Source organism: Saccostrea cucullata, unplaced genomic scaffold, assembly GCF_032062105.1.
Source record: "Saccostrea cucullata isolate Sc308-1 unplaced genomic scaffold, CSIRO_AGI_Scuc_v1 ctg2595, whole genome shotgun sequence".
NCBI lineage: Eukaryota > Metazoa > Mollusca > Bivalvia > Ostreida > Ostreidae > Saccostrea > Saccostrea cuccullata.
The window spans coordinates 83517-99523 of NW_026940031.1; the positions used below are offsets into that span (position 1 = coordinate 83517).

At 34.5% G+C, this 16007-nt stretch overlaps 1 protein-coding gene across 4 annotated transcripts; it reads right to left on the reverse strand.

Moving 5' to 3' along the window:
- Positions 1–5157: 5157 nt before the first annotated feature.
- On the reverse strand, positions 5158–15835 carry LOC134254632 (fibroblast growth factor receptor 2-like). 4 transcript variants are annotated; one of them, XM_062737171.1, is made up of 14 exons: positions 15656–15835; positions 14195–14321; positions 13019–13206; positions 12753–12773; positions 11825–11960; positions 11315–11329; positions 10322–10518; positions 9817–9983; positions 9593–9708; positions 9349–9459; positions 8794–9113; positions 8340–8410; positions 7894–8188; positions 5158–7646 (listed from the first exon to the last, which is right to left on the reverse strand). In XM_062737171.1, the coding sequence occupies exons 1-14, from the start codon at positions 15731–15733 to the stop codon at positions 7476–7478; spliced, it is 2013 nt and encodes a 670-aa protein (XP_062593155.1). In that variant the 5' UTR covers positions 15734–15835; the 3' UTR covers positions 5158–7475. The 4 variants fall into 4 exon arrangements, with proteins under 4 accessions (XP_062593155.1, XP_062593157.1, XP_062593154.1 ...); XM_062737173.1 differs by having other exon boundaries at positions 7948–8188; positions 11315–11362; positions 15656–15834; XM_062737170.1 differs by lacking the exon at positions 12753–12773 and having other exon boundaries at positions 11315–11362; positions 15656–15834.
- Between the last annotated feature and the right edge of the window lie 172 nt (positions 15836–16007).

Here is a 16007-nt window from a genome sequence, read left to right on the forward strand (position 1 = left end):
ATCAAGAGTCATTTTCATTGTTTACTTTATGTATTTCCCGGGCGACAATTGATGGTTACATCAATGTTTCTTGTCTGTGTTTGTTTTACTGAACGAGTTTGGTTCTTGGGTCCGAAAAAACGCATGTTGCCCTGAGCAAACCCAGTCAATAAATGTATACTATCTCATGTTCTGAAGAAATGAAATAATGTAGAGAAAACAATCTTGGAGGAAAATTTAATTGGCAGGAGTCGGTGAGGATCGGGAGTTAGGGGGTTGGGGAAAGAAGGATGACGTCCCCTATGGAAAGCCAACGTAATTTGTGATTTGAAATGGTTATTTATTTTCTTTCATTTTCTTTTTATTTTCTTTAATTTCTTAAATGTAAAGCTTATATTGCACAAAGGCTTCCATATATTCCCCTATTCCAAAATATCTGGAATCCCCTGGGTATCTTTGAGTTATTGTCCATGTGATTGGGTTCACTTTATATAGTCCATTCATGTGCGGTCATTTAAGGTGACAACTTCGTTGTCTTAATGAAGTTTATTTTTTAATTTTTAAAAACATATCTTTTAATCCAGGGGATTTTAAATTCGTTTACAAACAAGCATGTGGCTCTGGAACTGATGACCCCGCAATGTTCCCAAGCCGACATGGAGTACTGTAAACCAACTTTTATTCGGGACAACTTTATTTCGCGTCTTATCGGTCCGCGATGGCAGAGCTCTTTTCTCGCACGCGAATAAAAATTGGTTTACAGTATTTGGTTAAACTTTTTAATTTTTTGTTTTTTTTCTACTGGATTTACCGTGCATTTATGCTTTTTTTCTATGGGGATTGAACACAAGCGATACATTTAAAATATCTTCAGGATCCCCCCCCCCCTCTTTTCTGACTTTTTTTTTTTATTAAAAAATGAATTATAATTGTTCTTCACAAAAAGTAAATCTTCGTTGAAAGTTTTTAATTACGTAAAAAACAAAAAAATATCTGGTTTCTTATTAAGATATTTACAATAAATTTACAAATGTAATTTTTGTTTAGTCACATAAAACAAATGAATTGAATTATTGGTAGATGATTGTGTACACAATTTCATCAATACTTTTTTCTTGTTCCGAAGATTTTTTAGGTCCCCCAAAGCTTCGATATCGGGAATCTAGTAGTTTTTGGTCTGTTCGTCTGTCTAGTTGTCTGTTTCTTAGTGTTAATCTGTTTGTCCGTAAAACATAAGCCTTTGACTTCTGGATGGTTGGTTTTAGGGCTTTCATACGTCACATGCAGCTGTGTATATATATAATTCTTACAACAAGACCTATCTATGAATGCAGAATATGAATTTATTTCACCATGACCTATCTTTTCGAAATGTTACTAAACTTTAACCTTGATTATAATTATATATGAAAAATTGGTACTAAGTCTTTTATATTTCAGTGTATTCTTAGTGACCAGACCTTTCTCATATTACCAACACTTTTGACCTCTTGATCTTTGTGTTTGACCTACTTTTATAAAACTTTAATCTTCGCCATGACGGTTGGTACTACGGTTTTCATATACATACATGTATATCATATGTGCGCACCTTGTGACAAGACCTTTTTTGGGGGTGGGGTTACCATAATTTTTGACATCCTGACCTTGACTTTTGAATTTGTAGAATGAGTTAACATCTGTAAAAACTCTAACCTTGCCTTCATTCATTACCGCTACAAATAACGTTACATTACCGCTAAATATAAAAGTACACATTACCGCTACATTGCCTTTTTGCTAGCCAGCTTCTTTTGCTTGGACAGATTGATTTGAAATACAACATATACAAGTATAAGTCCTGAGTGGCAGGTAAAAGTAGGACTTTGAGCAGGGTGGGGTTTTTTTTTTATTTTCTTTAATTTAAAATCTATTTTATTTCATAAAACACTTCAAAAATTTTAAAATCAAGCACTGTTCATAGATCACTCACAGTCTTCACAATGATTTTACACTATCGCTAAAGCTTTGAATGCCATCTGCTCGACATACTGCTATCTTGTAAAGTAATCAGTGATTGGAACTCATATTCCGTATACCATACCTGGCTGATTCGATATGTAGCGGTAATGAGTTGTTTTGGGCCAAAAAATGTAGCGGTAATGAGTTGAAATTTTTGGCGATGTAGCGGTAATGTTGACCTCCCGCTATCATGGCCACTCTCAACTTGTTGACATAATTATATATTTATGTAATTCTATAAGTAAGTTTACCCATTTGTAAATGATACTGACCACTAATGAGGGAGATAAATAACATTTATATAACATTCTTCGCGGTAAATTTCTGTTGCATGCCAATACTATATACTCATCCTTCTTAACCTTCTAAATTTTCAACAGACAATGGTTTGGGGAAAAAAGTCGGACAAACAAGAAAATGAGCAATAAGTTGCTTGTCCAGAAAATGGAATGAGAGAAGTAGAGAAGATTTTACTTTCTCTTAAATGATAAGAGTTATTTCTCTTTGCGCACTGACACTCCTCAAAAATCAAGATCGTCAGTCTAACAGCATCCATTTCAATCTTTATAACAAAAACGCAGACAGGTATCATGTCCAATGGTCAAGTGTAGCATTGCTAAGGACTTAAGTCTTAAAACTGACAAATTTTGAAACCTAGAAAGGTAAATAATAAATAATATATCAATACTTAACATTTTAGTCAGTAATACTGTATGTACCATAATAGAATTGTACTGGCAGAATAGAATCTATACCCGCTCCGATGGCCCCTTAAACTGACTCTAGAGCCCCCCCCCCCTTCGAGGTACATGTAGAATGAGGGTGCATTTGATTTGTATCTGGGTACACTAAAAAATTGGAAATTTCATTGATCCATAACAATATTTTTATCATGTAATTAATACAGAGGTTATGTGATATAGGAAAAGGAAATGTCCTTCTGATATCATTCTGTTTTCATTTGTTAAAATTAAGATGCTATGAAATGTGGGTGGATGAATCATTTGGTAAATCATTTTACATTTTTTTTAAAATTGTCCCCCGCTTTCGCGAAAACGAGGGGACTTGAAATCTCATTCGTCTGTCAGTCTGTAAGTCTGTACATCTGTCACAAAAACTTTAACCTTGGACATATCTTTTGAATGAGAAGAGATAGGACTATCAAGTTGTAAATTTTGAATTTACCGGATGGCATTAAATACATTATTTTGTATGAAAGCCCTATCACTTACTGTTCAAAAGTTATGACCAAGGTCAAAGTTTTTGTAAGTACAGAAATCTCCAATGTCAAGGTCAACAGGTCAAAGTTGTTGGTATCCAATGAAAGGTCTTGCCACGAAGAATTGATATTTGAAAATGAAATTCCTAGTTTCTACAGTTTAAAAGTTATGCCAAAGTAAAAGTTTGAATATTTTGTGTTAAATATGGGTCAAACTCCAAGGTCAAAGGGTCAAAGTTCTTGATATCAAATGAAAGGTCTTGTCATAATGATTATATATGTGAAGCATTAAAGCCTTAGCCCTGACCCAAAAGTTATTGGTCAAGCTTGTTTTCTTTAAAAGTAGGTCAAACTCCAAGGTCAAGGTTAAAGGTCAAAGTTCTTGGTAGCCAATGAAAGGTTTTCTCACAAAGATTACATTTGTGAAGGATGAAAGCCCTAGCTCTTAATGTTAAAATGTTATGGCCAAGGTTAATGTTTCTCCTGAAGTATGGAAATTTCCAAGGTCAAAAGGTCAAAATTGTTGGTATCCAATAAAATATCTTGCCACAAGAAATACATACACATGTATATGAAGTATGAAAGTCCTAGTATCTACCATTCAAAAGTTATGGCCAAAGTAAAAGTTTGGATTGTTTGGTGTAAAAATGGGTCAAACTCCAAGGTCGGCAGAGGATGCTTACTCCTTATGGCACCTGATCCCACGTCTGATGTTTCAGAGGTCCATGTTTGCTCTGCTCCTGTTTTTTTTAATTCTTTAATGGACTTCAGAGCTTGAATACTGTTCATTATCTCCATGTATTTCATACTAAACATTTGTGTTACCTGAGACAAGACCTTTCTATATACACTATGATTTTTAACCACGTAACCTTGAAGTTTGACCTACTTTTCAAAAACGTTGACCTTTATCATAACTTTTGAATGAGAAGATTTAGGGCTTTCACCTTTCACATGTATATTTACTGCAACAAGACCTTTCTATGATTTTTGATCCTGTGACCTTGACCTTTACATTTGACCTACTTTTAAAAATGTTATTTTTTACTTATAACCTTTGATAGAGGAGATATTGCAGTAAGGCTTTCATTTTTGACATGTGTATTACCTGTGACAAGATATTTCCGAGCATGTTATGATTTTTTTAACCCTTGACCTTGACATTCATGTTTTACCTTATTTAAAAAAAATATCAACTTTGGTGATAACTTTTGAATGACAAATGATAGGGTGTTCATATTTGACACAATATTCCATAAATAATGACATCTGTCATCTAACCCACAAAGACACCGAAAGAGGGACTGCAATACTTTGAATTGCTTCTTTTTATTTCCTTAAAATTTGATATCTACTAGTATGCGTCTTCAACGAATTTACAGGATAGTGAGCCATTCCCCAGTAAATTGGCTATGATGTGAATAAAACTACTCATAAATGTATCCAATACATGGGATTCAGGCTGTCCTTACGAATATTAACCCATCATACATATCGCAATATGGGATATACAGTGTAGTTTACAATCACCATTTTGAATTGTTAATCCATTGTGTAAGGGATATAGTATATACATGTATGCAATCAATGTATTGAAAATATTCGTGGTGAATCCATCCAATGCAATCTTCAAGTTTTATGTTTCTCAAGTATTTCCAAATACTGAGCCAAAGTCCTGCATTAAAATTTTCTTATCAACATTTTACTATAATCAGATCAGACTTTGAATAATTGCTAAACTTGTTCCGATTTCACCCCCTTCACAATCACAAGTCCCCAGAAGCTGCTTCCCAAAATGTTAAAATTCCTTAGAGCACCTAGCAACTAGAGGTATATCAATTACATTTTATCACATGGCTAGTGTCAAGAATCTGAACATTAAAGCCATCATGAACATTCCTGACATTCCAAACCATCTCAAGTGGAAAACCAAAATTAACAGAAAAACAAACAATAGAAGCTGTAAGGTAACTTTATTCTCCTATTTCTTTATAGGTCACATTTGTATACTCAAGAAAAGTTTCAACAAATCATTACAAATATAAACATTATACCTTTCTGTTCAACATTTTTAACAATTCTTTCTTCATGGCATCTTGATCAACAGCATGACAAATCAAAAGAAACAAAGACCCGAAAAAAATTACTATACATACACAAAATTAATACATTGGAACTGTAAAACTTACATCTTGAAAAAAAAATATTGCAAATATGAAATGAATCATGTAGGTACATGAATCCCCCTTAAGGGAGTAGATTAGGGTCAGGATTTTATAGAAATTTACAACAGGTAAAAATTGTTTCTTTACTAAATGTTTTCTTTCTTACTTTTTTGGGCCAGTAATTCCTTTCAGTAAATAATTTTTAAGAATAAAAATTGCCTGTAGAGAAAGAAAAAAAAAAGATGACACAACCTATTTACTTGTACAAATGAAGTATAACATCACATTTAATAAACATAGGAGCATGTATACTGTTCAACAACCATTGCAAATTTAAAAAAAAAAAAAACAAGTTTGCTTCTGCAAACATACAACCTAATACATTGAAGAGAGGACAATTTTGCGGGTCCTTTCTGAACCAGCCAAATACAATATAATATAATATACTGTTCCTTACGTAAAATTACAAAAAAAACAAGCTTACATACTAAAATATCTGTTGTAAAATGAACACAAATTTGGTTAATAATATGCTGGGGTTAAAAATAAAAATTGCTCAGTTTCTTGGCAGTGAATAAAATAAAAAAAAAAAGACTGTCAACCCTCACTTGTATAAAACAAAAAGCCAAGTAAGGCAGAATTTAATCATAATAATAATAAAAGTATTGAACAAAGATTTGGTTCAAAAATACTGTTCACATGTGGAGAGACAAGTTTTCCATTGTCAATAACATGAGGAAACCATTTGAGAAATATAAAACAATGCCAATCAGGAAATCTTGTTGTAAAAAAAAATATTATTTTGTCGATTCATTCTGTCTGTTTCAGGCACGTTAAAAAAAAATTTTAATTACAAATAGACAATGATTTAAAAAGGCATATATATGCATCGAACACACACACACACACAAACATGACAAAAATTAAACCATAACAATAATTCAAATAATCAACAAACAATAGACTTCTCTTCCACGTCCACAGAAAATAAAACAAGATCATTAAGAACTGCTACACAATATTTGCATAAATTTCAATTCTGTTTTTCAAATTCAATTTTGTTTTACAATTATTCATTTTCAGATTGTTTTATTCATACTGATTTGACCCTTTTTTCTTCCCAATATTACTCCAAATGCTCAACATCAATACTTAAACTATCAATATAAAATGCCGAATGTTTTACTTTAGCGAGTCTTTTAAATGTGTTTCTAACACCATTAATGACTTCAAACTTACCATCATAAGACAACACAACTAATTACAATAGAAAAATGTAACAGATCAAAATTATGGATGGATTTCTTTACAATGCATTTCAACAAATAAATTGACAATTTTTCGTTGTACCTATTTCTACTTCTGTCATTTAATACATTCAAAATAAACCGTTACTTTGTTATATACAATGAATGTGGAATTCTTCATGTAGACTTACATCAGTTTACAAAATCATCAGAACGTTTGTTCACATAAAATTTTGGTAAGTAGTATATAAAGCACTTGTACGAGTTGTTTGATCATTGAAGAATGTTCAGAATACTGATTGAGAGGTAACTTTCCAGGCTCGCGTTTCCTTGGTTACGTTGTGTGATTATGCTGTGCGTACGTTGTCACAATAAGATCCTCAGATCTTTGTAAAAGTGAACACATGTGTTATTTGAACACTGGCCTCTGTATATACCCAAGAACACAGTTAACAGAACACTTAAAACCAAGGACTGTCTGACATTCTGCACAATGATGCATTATGGGACTATCAGATGATTATGATGTCACAATACAAACCGAGTGTAAATTAAAAGCAATAGTATGCCCTATGTTGACAGAACACATCACAACATTCATTATTACTGTGTGCCTCCATCTTCAGTTTAGAGGTCTATATAAACATGCACTGATGCTTTGCTTAGTTTCAGTTTGCATAGATATTCTCTGATTGCAACAATAAAATTTCAAAGTCACTAAGGCTGTCTGTTGTGGCATTCACTAGGCGACCCACACTGGTCACCAGAACTACCGACATCAACTTCCGTGATGTCTTCAGCATTGTGTAAAGTTAACAGTGAAATAAAGCTGCCGATCCTATAAAATTGAGACAGGTTTCTCCCCTATGACACTTCATCCTTGTCTGAGTCACTACTGCTGCTAATGTTCGTGTGGCTGATCACTTCATCGGACACACTGCTACAGCTTCGAGACATCGAGGAATACTGGCTATCTGACGTACTGATGTGCGTTTCTAGGGGAGACGTCACTCCTGGCTCCAAATCAAGATACTCCTGAGAAAAGAGCAGATTTTTGCATTGTGTTTCAATCAAATAACACACAAGTTCAAAATTAAGCACTCTTATATACGAATTACAACTAAAAGTGAAAAACTCAAATTTGAAAATTTACTTGGCCCTTTGATGCTACATGTATGTATAATAGGATATTTGGATAGGGGAAAGGAGGGGAATTTTAAGATAAAAAAAAAAAAAAAGAATATAGGAGCATGCAGGTAGGTTAAGGGAACACACTACATACATGTATAATCCGAGCCAAGCACTTTCCGGCGTTCTTCATTCTGTCCTCACTCACCTCCCCCCGACATGTCAACATCTTGTCTAGGTCTTTGACCAAGGAGAGGAATGTAGGACGTCGGACCGGCATGTCCGCCCAGCAGTTACACATCAGGTTGTAGACCTCCTTAGAGGCGTATGGGGGCCGCTCCATGCGGTGACCACTCCTCAGTAACTCAAATAGTCGCTCCACGGGGACCGAGGGGTAGGGATTGCCACCCAGCGTGAAGATTTCCCACAGAAGCACTCCGTATGACCATCTGTCAAAAATACCAAAATATGCTGAATACTTTGTCTCCAAATAGCTTAAAGGATGTATTCTTTGATGCAATGAAAGCTCAATATTACAAAACAAGCAATTCTCAATATTCTCAAACAGGAAAATACTCAAGTGGCAGTTTGTTAACTTACACATCACTTTTTGAGGTATATTTTCTATCAAACAAAGCTTCCGGAGCCATCCATTTCACTGGAAGACGACCCTGTCAAAAAAACAAAATGTTTCATTTAAAAGTACTTCATCTTAAACCCATAAAACATTGACTTCTAGAACAGAAGGGGAAAAACATTCCAATTGCATGAGAACATAACAGACTGTGTAAACAAAAGTACTTGATGCCACATGTAAATAATTATTGCAATCCAGATTGACATTAGTACAATGTGGGTAAGAATAGGCATTGGTTAAAGATGAAAGCTGCCTTCAATTCTTGGCCACTTGAAAGATGCTTTCCCTAACCATTTTGCATGTTCCAGGAAATGCATACTTGAGGGTAATTGAATTTAGGATGTGTAACACAATTACTCTCAGTATTTGCGATATTTGATTGTCAGTGTGAATAAATTAACGTAAATTTCTTCTTACATCTCCCGTTTTCCTGTAGTAATCAATGTTTGTCACATTTCTTGTTAAGCCGAAATCTGCTATTTTTAGCACATAGTCCTCGGCAACAAGCACATTTCTGGCAGCTAAATCTCTATGTATGCACTGGCGCGACGATAAGTAGTCCATTCCCCTTGCTATCTGATATGAAAATGAAATCAAGTCTTTCTCAGAAAGAGTCTCTTTTGCTGTGTTGTCTTCACCCACAGGTTTCTCGTAGCCACTGTTGGGGGGTCTCCTGCTGCGTAGGAAATCACGCAGATTTCCGTTGGGAGCATACTCCACAATCACATACAATGGACCTAAAGAAAAGAATAAACAATCTTACTATTCAAGCCTATCCTAAAACACAAAAAATCTTCATTTTGAGTAAATTGACCTTATCCTGAGATTCCTCTCTCGTGGGTACACCTACAGCAACAAGTCCTTTTGATGGACTCTCAAATTATTTCAGATCGTGAAAGAATTCCTTCAAAACCATGACAAGTGATGTGCAGTATTTTCCATTAAAACTGAAAAACAGTTAATTATACACACCATTCTGAGTACAGCAGCCTAACAGATTGATGATGTTTTTGTGACTTCCAATAAGCTTCATCACTTCCATCTCCTGAATCAAATCTGTCAACTCTCGATCTGTGGCATCCTCTATTGAGAACAAATCAGTAAAATTCAAAATTAGAAACCAGCTTACAAATGCACAACCAAAAAATCATTGTAAAAAATTCCAATGTTATGAATTTATTTTCACTTCTATTTGATCTATTCAATGATTTCTTACCTTTTAACATTTTTACGGCCACAGTCGTAACTCCGTTTTTGCCGTTTATACAATGTGCATCACCTTTGATTACGACCCCAAATGCTCCTTCACCCAAAGTCTTGCCCATGATTAGCCTGAAAGATATGTTATTCAGCATCAAATTCAATTCTCAAATCACAAGGGAACAAAAAGATCATGTATTTAAAAACAAAAAACAAGTCAAGACTGAAACTGAACCTCACCTTTCGCGAGAGAATTCCCAGGTTTTGTCCAGAGGTAGGTCGTACTCTGACATGACGGTAAGATCTGACGACAGACGTCGTCGCTGACTGGTCTGCTCGATACGGACCTGTGGGACAATCAACGCCTGGCCCTCCTGGCCTATCTTGTTGGGGTAGTAAATCTCATTCTGGGGAGAAAAACATTTAGATTTTACCTTTTGCTTATTCTTGAAGCTTTTAAAAAACTTGAAACTTTGTATATGTGCATTTAAATAAAAAAAATTTTTAAAAAATTCTGCAATATTACTACCGGTATGTGAATGTTTAAGATCTAATTTATGCTTGTAATATGGGTTATTATTACACCATTGATATATTTCTTTAAATTGTTCAAAAAGAAACAAAAAAAAACCATAAGAATTTTTTGGTTCAGTATTATAGAGCATAATATATAATTTTTTTCTCTGTATAATATATGACCTATAATTCTTTATATAAGATATTTTGAGTTGCCACGGTTTCTTACCGGTCTCATGACGATGACCCGCTTGACGTTGGTGAACTTTTGACCCCTCAGTCTCCACCTCCTCCAGCACACCCCGAAGATGACGAGGACGATCAGCAGGACAGACACACAGACGGTGGTGATGATGATGACCAGGGTCATGTTGTTCCGGGGAGGGGCCAGCTTCTGGATGACCTTGGCCGACTCGGGGACAGGTTCTGGAAGAACATCACCGACTTTAAATAATTGTTAATTTTATACTGATATACTGGTATATGGCAGCCTTGCACCATACATAGAGATTTATTTCTGCAGAGAACTTGTTATTTTTTGATTATCCAATGATTTTACATTTTTAAAAAAATTGCAGGAAATTAAATATAAACAGTGTTAATTTTGAAAATAGCACACTGAATCTGAACAAACTGTCTACTTTTTAGTAAAAACCAAAAAAAGAGAAAGAAACAAAAAAAAAAAAAAATCAGTCAAAATGGCTACTTATAAATGCATCATGCAAGTCTACCATCACCAAAATATTTTATAAATTATTGAATTATCTAAAATAAATCAAACTGGGTTTGTGTTTTCATCTTTTCAATTTTCTTTTGCTTCAATTTCTTCCAACAACAATTGTAGGATATACTCAATTCAGAAAAAGTCCATAGCCCTTTTTACATGATTCATGAACAATTTCAAATAGAAGCAACTGTTCTTGCCAGAAAACAAATAAATAAATAAGACCAATTGTAGAGCGTTTTTCTCCAGATATAAGCCTTCCCTCATGCAAGATACATATCTCTGTACATATTTATTTATTACTCTGGGATTTTATAAAGCATGTTTCTGGTTATGGCAAATTGTGAAGTTTATGCTGCTATACACACTTGAAAAAAAAGATTTGTTTATTTTCGATTGTCTTTGGTTAAATAAGTTCTTGGTAGTCACTCATGCAACATATCACTAAGTGTTACTGGTTACCATGGTTATGTGGGTGAGATTTCACTAAACACTTACCCGCAAGTGAAGCATCTGTGGAATTTGTGCAGTTATCACATTTTGAATCTTCAAAATAAGACATGCAGGAAAACTGGTTGAACTATTGGTTACTGAAATATCTTTTTTGTTTAATTTAATTTTTTTTTCTTTTGGTAAATTAGAAGAGGTAACCTACAGTCCAGGTGACTGGTGAAAAAAAAAATATTTAGAGAAACTGAGAAAAAAGGACGCCAACATGGAGGAAGAAAAAAATCTAGGTAGAAGAAATGGGTGATGTTATCAAATGTTAATTCAACAACAACCATGCAGGAGAAATAAAGCTTAGTAATAAATAAGAACAGACAACATACATTTGTTTTTAAAATACTTTTTTAAAAATATAAATCGAATTTTTAACAATTCAAAAATTACAAAAGTTAACATTCCTTTGATAGCTTTTACATATATATGAAGCTCTTCCAGGTATATTGTGTCTATTTTCTCTATGTTGCCTGTTCTGTTAAGATAGACAGAAGAACAAATAATCACCTTCAACGGTCAGCCATGCACTTTGGTAGGCTCGCCCCATGGAGTTGGTCACCAAGCAAGTGTACCAGCCCGCATCCTCGTATGTTACGTTTCTGATGTACAAAATCTCTGGATGGGTGAGGTTGAAGGAGGATTGCTAAAATAAGAAAGGAAGTATAAATTATCAAGTCTAATCATTACCCAACTAATAAAAAAGATCAATTTGATGAATTTTGGACTTTTTCTAAAGATTGATTATTGTTGTTTTAAGCTGAGTCTGCAATATTATAGCCATATTTCGGCTTTTTTTTTCTAAAGAAAATCTTCATTATCAAGAGGAATATACACACAGTTCTTGCTGTAAAAACAGACAATGAAGACACACGTCTGATAAACTATCTACTTCATTATATACATCTACTAGAACACTGAACATTACTTATATGGCATACAATGACAACACGACCATGCACACTGTCTTCACAAATTGGTTTTCACTTCAGGAGACATGCCTTTCATTTTACAAAATTGATAACCCCCTACTCCACCCACCCCATCCCCTTTTTCTGGTTCATTTTACGTGCCCAAACTAAAATCTGATTTCATGCTTTTAGTTGGACATAAAACCCTTCCCCACCCCCTGTCCCCTCTCAATTCTTGGTTTTAAGACAGGAACTTCTCTTTCTATCAGGCTCTTAATAGTGTACAAGAAAAGCTGACAGCAGTCTGCCAGTTTCTGTGTAATTATAATAATCATTTATTTACAGAGTGGATTCCATGCTTATAAGTTTTCCGAGGAGAGGACACATTAAAACCATGCTGGATTCATCTGGAGTTTCTGTTATTTGTAAACTGAAAGTGGACTTTGATAAACACATCAACATAGCACTGCTGTTATATTCTAATGGGGGCATGACCAGAGAGAGATGCAAGACATCTCATACGTTACCTTCTTGCCCTGTTGTAAATTCTTAAAGGATAAACATGAACAACAAAGTTTACAGTTTGTCATACAAGGAGACATGAAAAATTTTTGATCTTTGTTTTTTCTTGTGTACCTCTAAATAGATAAGAAGTGAGTCACACATTTATTGCCATAAAAAGACATGTGGTTTGTGCATTAAGAAGAAAAAGTTAAGTGCTTTAAAAAATATAAAATTTACCAGAAAAAAAGATTTAAAAATTGAATTTTTAAAGATTTATAAGAGATAATACCTGTATGACATGGACGTACGGCTCTTCGTCCTCGTTGGTGAAGGAGCCGTTGACCTGGTAATGTTTCAGCCATTGGATGTGGGGCTGAAGGTCACTCATCACCACCTTACACTGAAATTTCACATCGTCTAGGTAGGTCACCGTCTGGTTCAGTGGCCCCTGTATCACAGGCTTTGTCAGCACCCGGTCTACAATTATACAGTTATTAATTCAAATAAAATCAAGGCAAAAAGACCCATTTTGAAAATGGGTATAAAGACTTTAAGTACTTTTCCATTACATAACTTTTTGAGAAAAACTTCTTTATTCCAATTTTTGGGGGGAGAAAAATTTATTCATTCTAGTGTTTATCATTTTTGGTTTTCAAGACCTAGGTTTGAAAATTATAGTGATCCATATGTCATGTTTGTCTTGAAATAATTTTCTTTTGTTCAGAAAACAAAGACTGCGTCATTCAACAATTATCACAGCTACTTAACAATTACTCCATCTTTTCTTTTCCCTTTGTTTGCTGAGGACAAGAATAAGACACTTAGCAAATAAGAAATTATAAGCTGTCAGACTTGTTTGTTTGATGCTGGTTGTAAATGTAACAATATGTTACAGAAATCTGCCAAAAACTTCATCCCGACAAAGCATTTAGCACCTCCCAAAGTATCAGCAAGGAGCAACCTCTCTCTCTATAACCACATCTTTCTCAGTAATATGCCTCACCAGAAATTATCTCCAACGATATCGCCTGTCTATTGAATACATGTTTATTTAATTCTTATCTTATTTCTTCCCCTAGTTTTATTAGATATTTTGACATCGCTATTAGGCTTATATACCACACACACCAGTAGTTTTTCAAAATCCCACATTAATCATTGTTAAGCACTCTGGTCCAAGCATTGATCTCACATATGCTTTTGCCTAGGCTTACATCTATAAATATCTTTTGTCTGATTTTAAGTATATCTTGTTATTATAGAGCTGATGCAAACTAAGATGAATCACACCCAGTTGAGATGGTTATAATTGCTTGAAATTAGAGGCAAAGCATAACAGACATGTCAGTGGCCAACTTTTCCTTCAACATGTCGGAAACATTATGACATCAGAATAATCTGCACTGGGTGGAAGGGGAGGGGGGACAGATTGAGGGGTGGGGGTGGGGGTGGGGGTGTTACCTACCTATGACCTTGAGTTCATAGGTGTGATTGACGGAGCCATGTTCATTCTCCACAACACACATGTATAACCCTTCATCTTTTTTGGAGACAGCATCCACTACCAATGTGGTCTTTCTTCTAACTTTGTACTGAAAAACAACAAAATAATAATTAATCTAACATTTAGGAAATGTCATGTTTTCTTTAAGCTCCAGGTAAAACAAAAATTACCATTAAAAGTGCATAATTCTAGTACTTCAGTTAATAATTCATGCCAATCTTGCAAAGGAATGGCTCTTAACTTTTATTCTTCATGGAGCATGAATTGTTTACGTTTTCCAGCTTTATAATGAAAATCAGGCTTAAGATTTAAGGAGGGGAAATAGGTGACCATGATTTGAATGTCTTTCATCTTCCAGCCATTGGGAAAGTGTAAATACACAAATATAAAAATTCTAACCAAGACCCATCCTTAACCATCATTTCCTGGTTTCATGCTCAGATATCAGAATACATGTAGCACACACTCCTAAAACGAGCTTTAATTTGAACACCAAATCTAGGACTTTTTATCTAACATTTTCCTCGTTTTAAAGTTTCAAGATATTTTTTTTTTCTTTTCTTGAACTTGCATAATAACACTTCGTTACTTATGTAAAATTTTGAGTGTGTTTTCCCCCTCTGATAAATCATCAAAATATAATAAAATTTCACATCTGGTACCGCTGGCTCTCGATTCCCCTGAGATTATAAAGAGCACTCCTCTAACAGGCCTTAATTTTGACAGATTTTTCATATCAACAAGCCTTTCTGGCCATGATTCGATTCACACCACTGCCATCGTTCAATTTCATAAAATTAGCTAATTTCTATATCCTTGACTGATCATCCTCCAGAGTTTTTCCCCGAGCCAGGGATAAATCAGCCTGATGCTCACAAAGCCTGAAACATTCACTACTTTTTTGGGGGGGATTCTTTTTCTGGGAAAGTTTTTTTTGGACCCAGCAGTGCAAAGAAGCAACAAAATAAATTAATTATGAGGTAACAAGTGCACCCTGGGAAGGGGATAATCCCCCCTCCGTTTGGGGAGGATTAACAGCGGTGATGTTAACCAGGTGCTATCAAGCTTTTATTTTCACTGCTAATGACAGAAGTAATGGGCATCACAGAATCATTTAGTGGGCCATGTTGGGCTCTTCACATAAAGGACTGTAAATTTATAATTGATTAGAGGGGCACTTTCATAATTTCAGATCTTGCATCTGCTTCTCTTTTTATCCCTGACATGTTAATTTGTGGAAACTTTAATTGGCAAATAAAAATAATATCCAAAATGTTACAGACTACCTTTTATTGTCTGTATCAGTAACAATTAAAGGACATTTTTTTAAGTGGGAGAAGGGAAACTGTCTCTGTGAATTGTACTTTTATCATCAACTTTTTCTGTGTTCTTTATCAGGTAAAGTAAGAGTTTTGTACAAACCTTCCCACTGATGCTGGCATTAATGCCTTGTCCTTTAGCAAACCATGTGACTTTTGGCTCCGGATTCCCACATACCATACATTTGAATTCGGCCGTAGCTTGTGAGGGGCGCGCTATCCACTCGTTCAGTTGACTTTTGTCGCGAAATTGTGGCGGACCTGAAATGAGACCAGAATAAATTACTGGGTATATCTTAGCCAAAACATCCCTAAAAGATAAAAATATTTAAGTTTGACATATATTAAAAAAAGTGATTTAAAATTATTATAAAATCATAACATTTTCAAATAATTTATGTATGAATTTTTTTTACAAAATAAAGTCAAAAAATATTTGATAATGTAAATGGTTT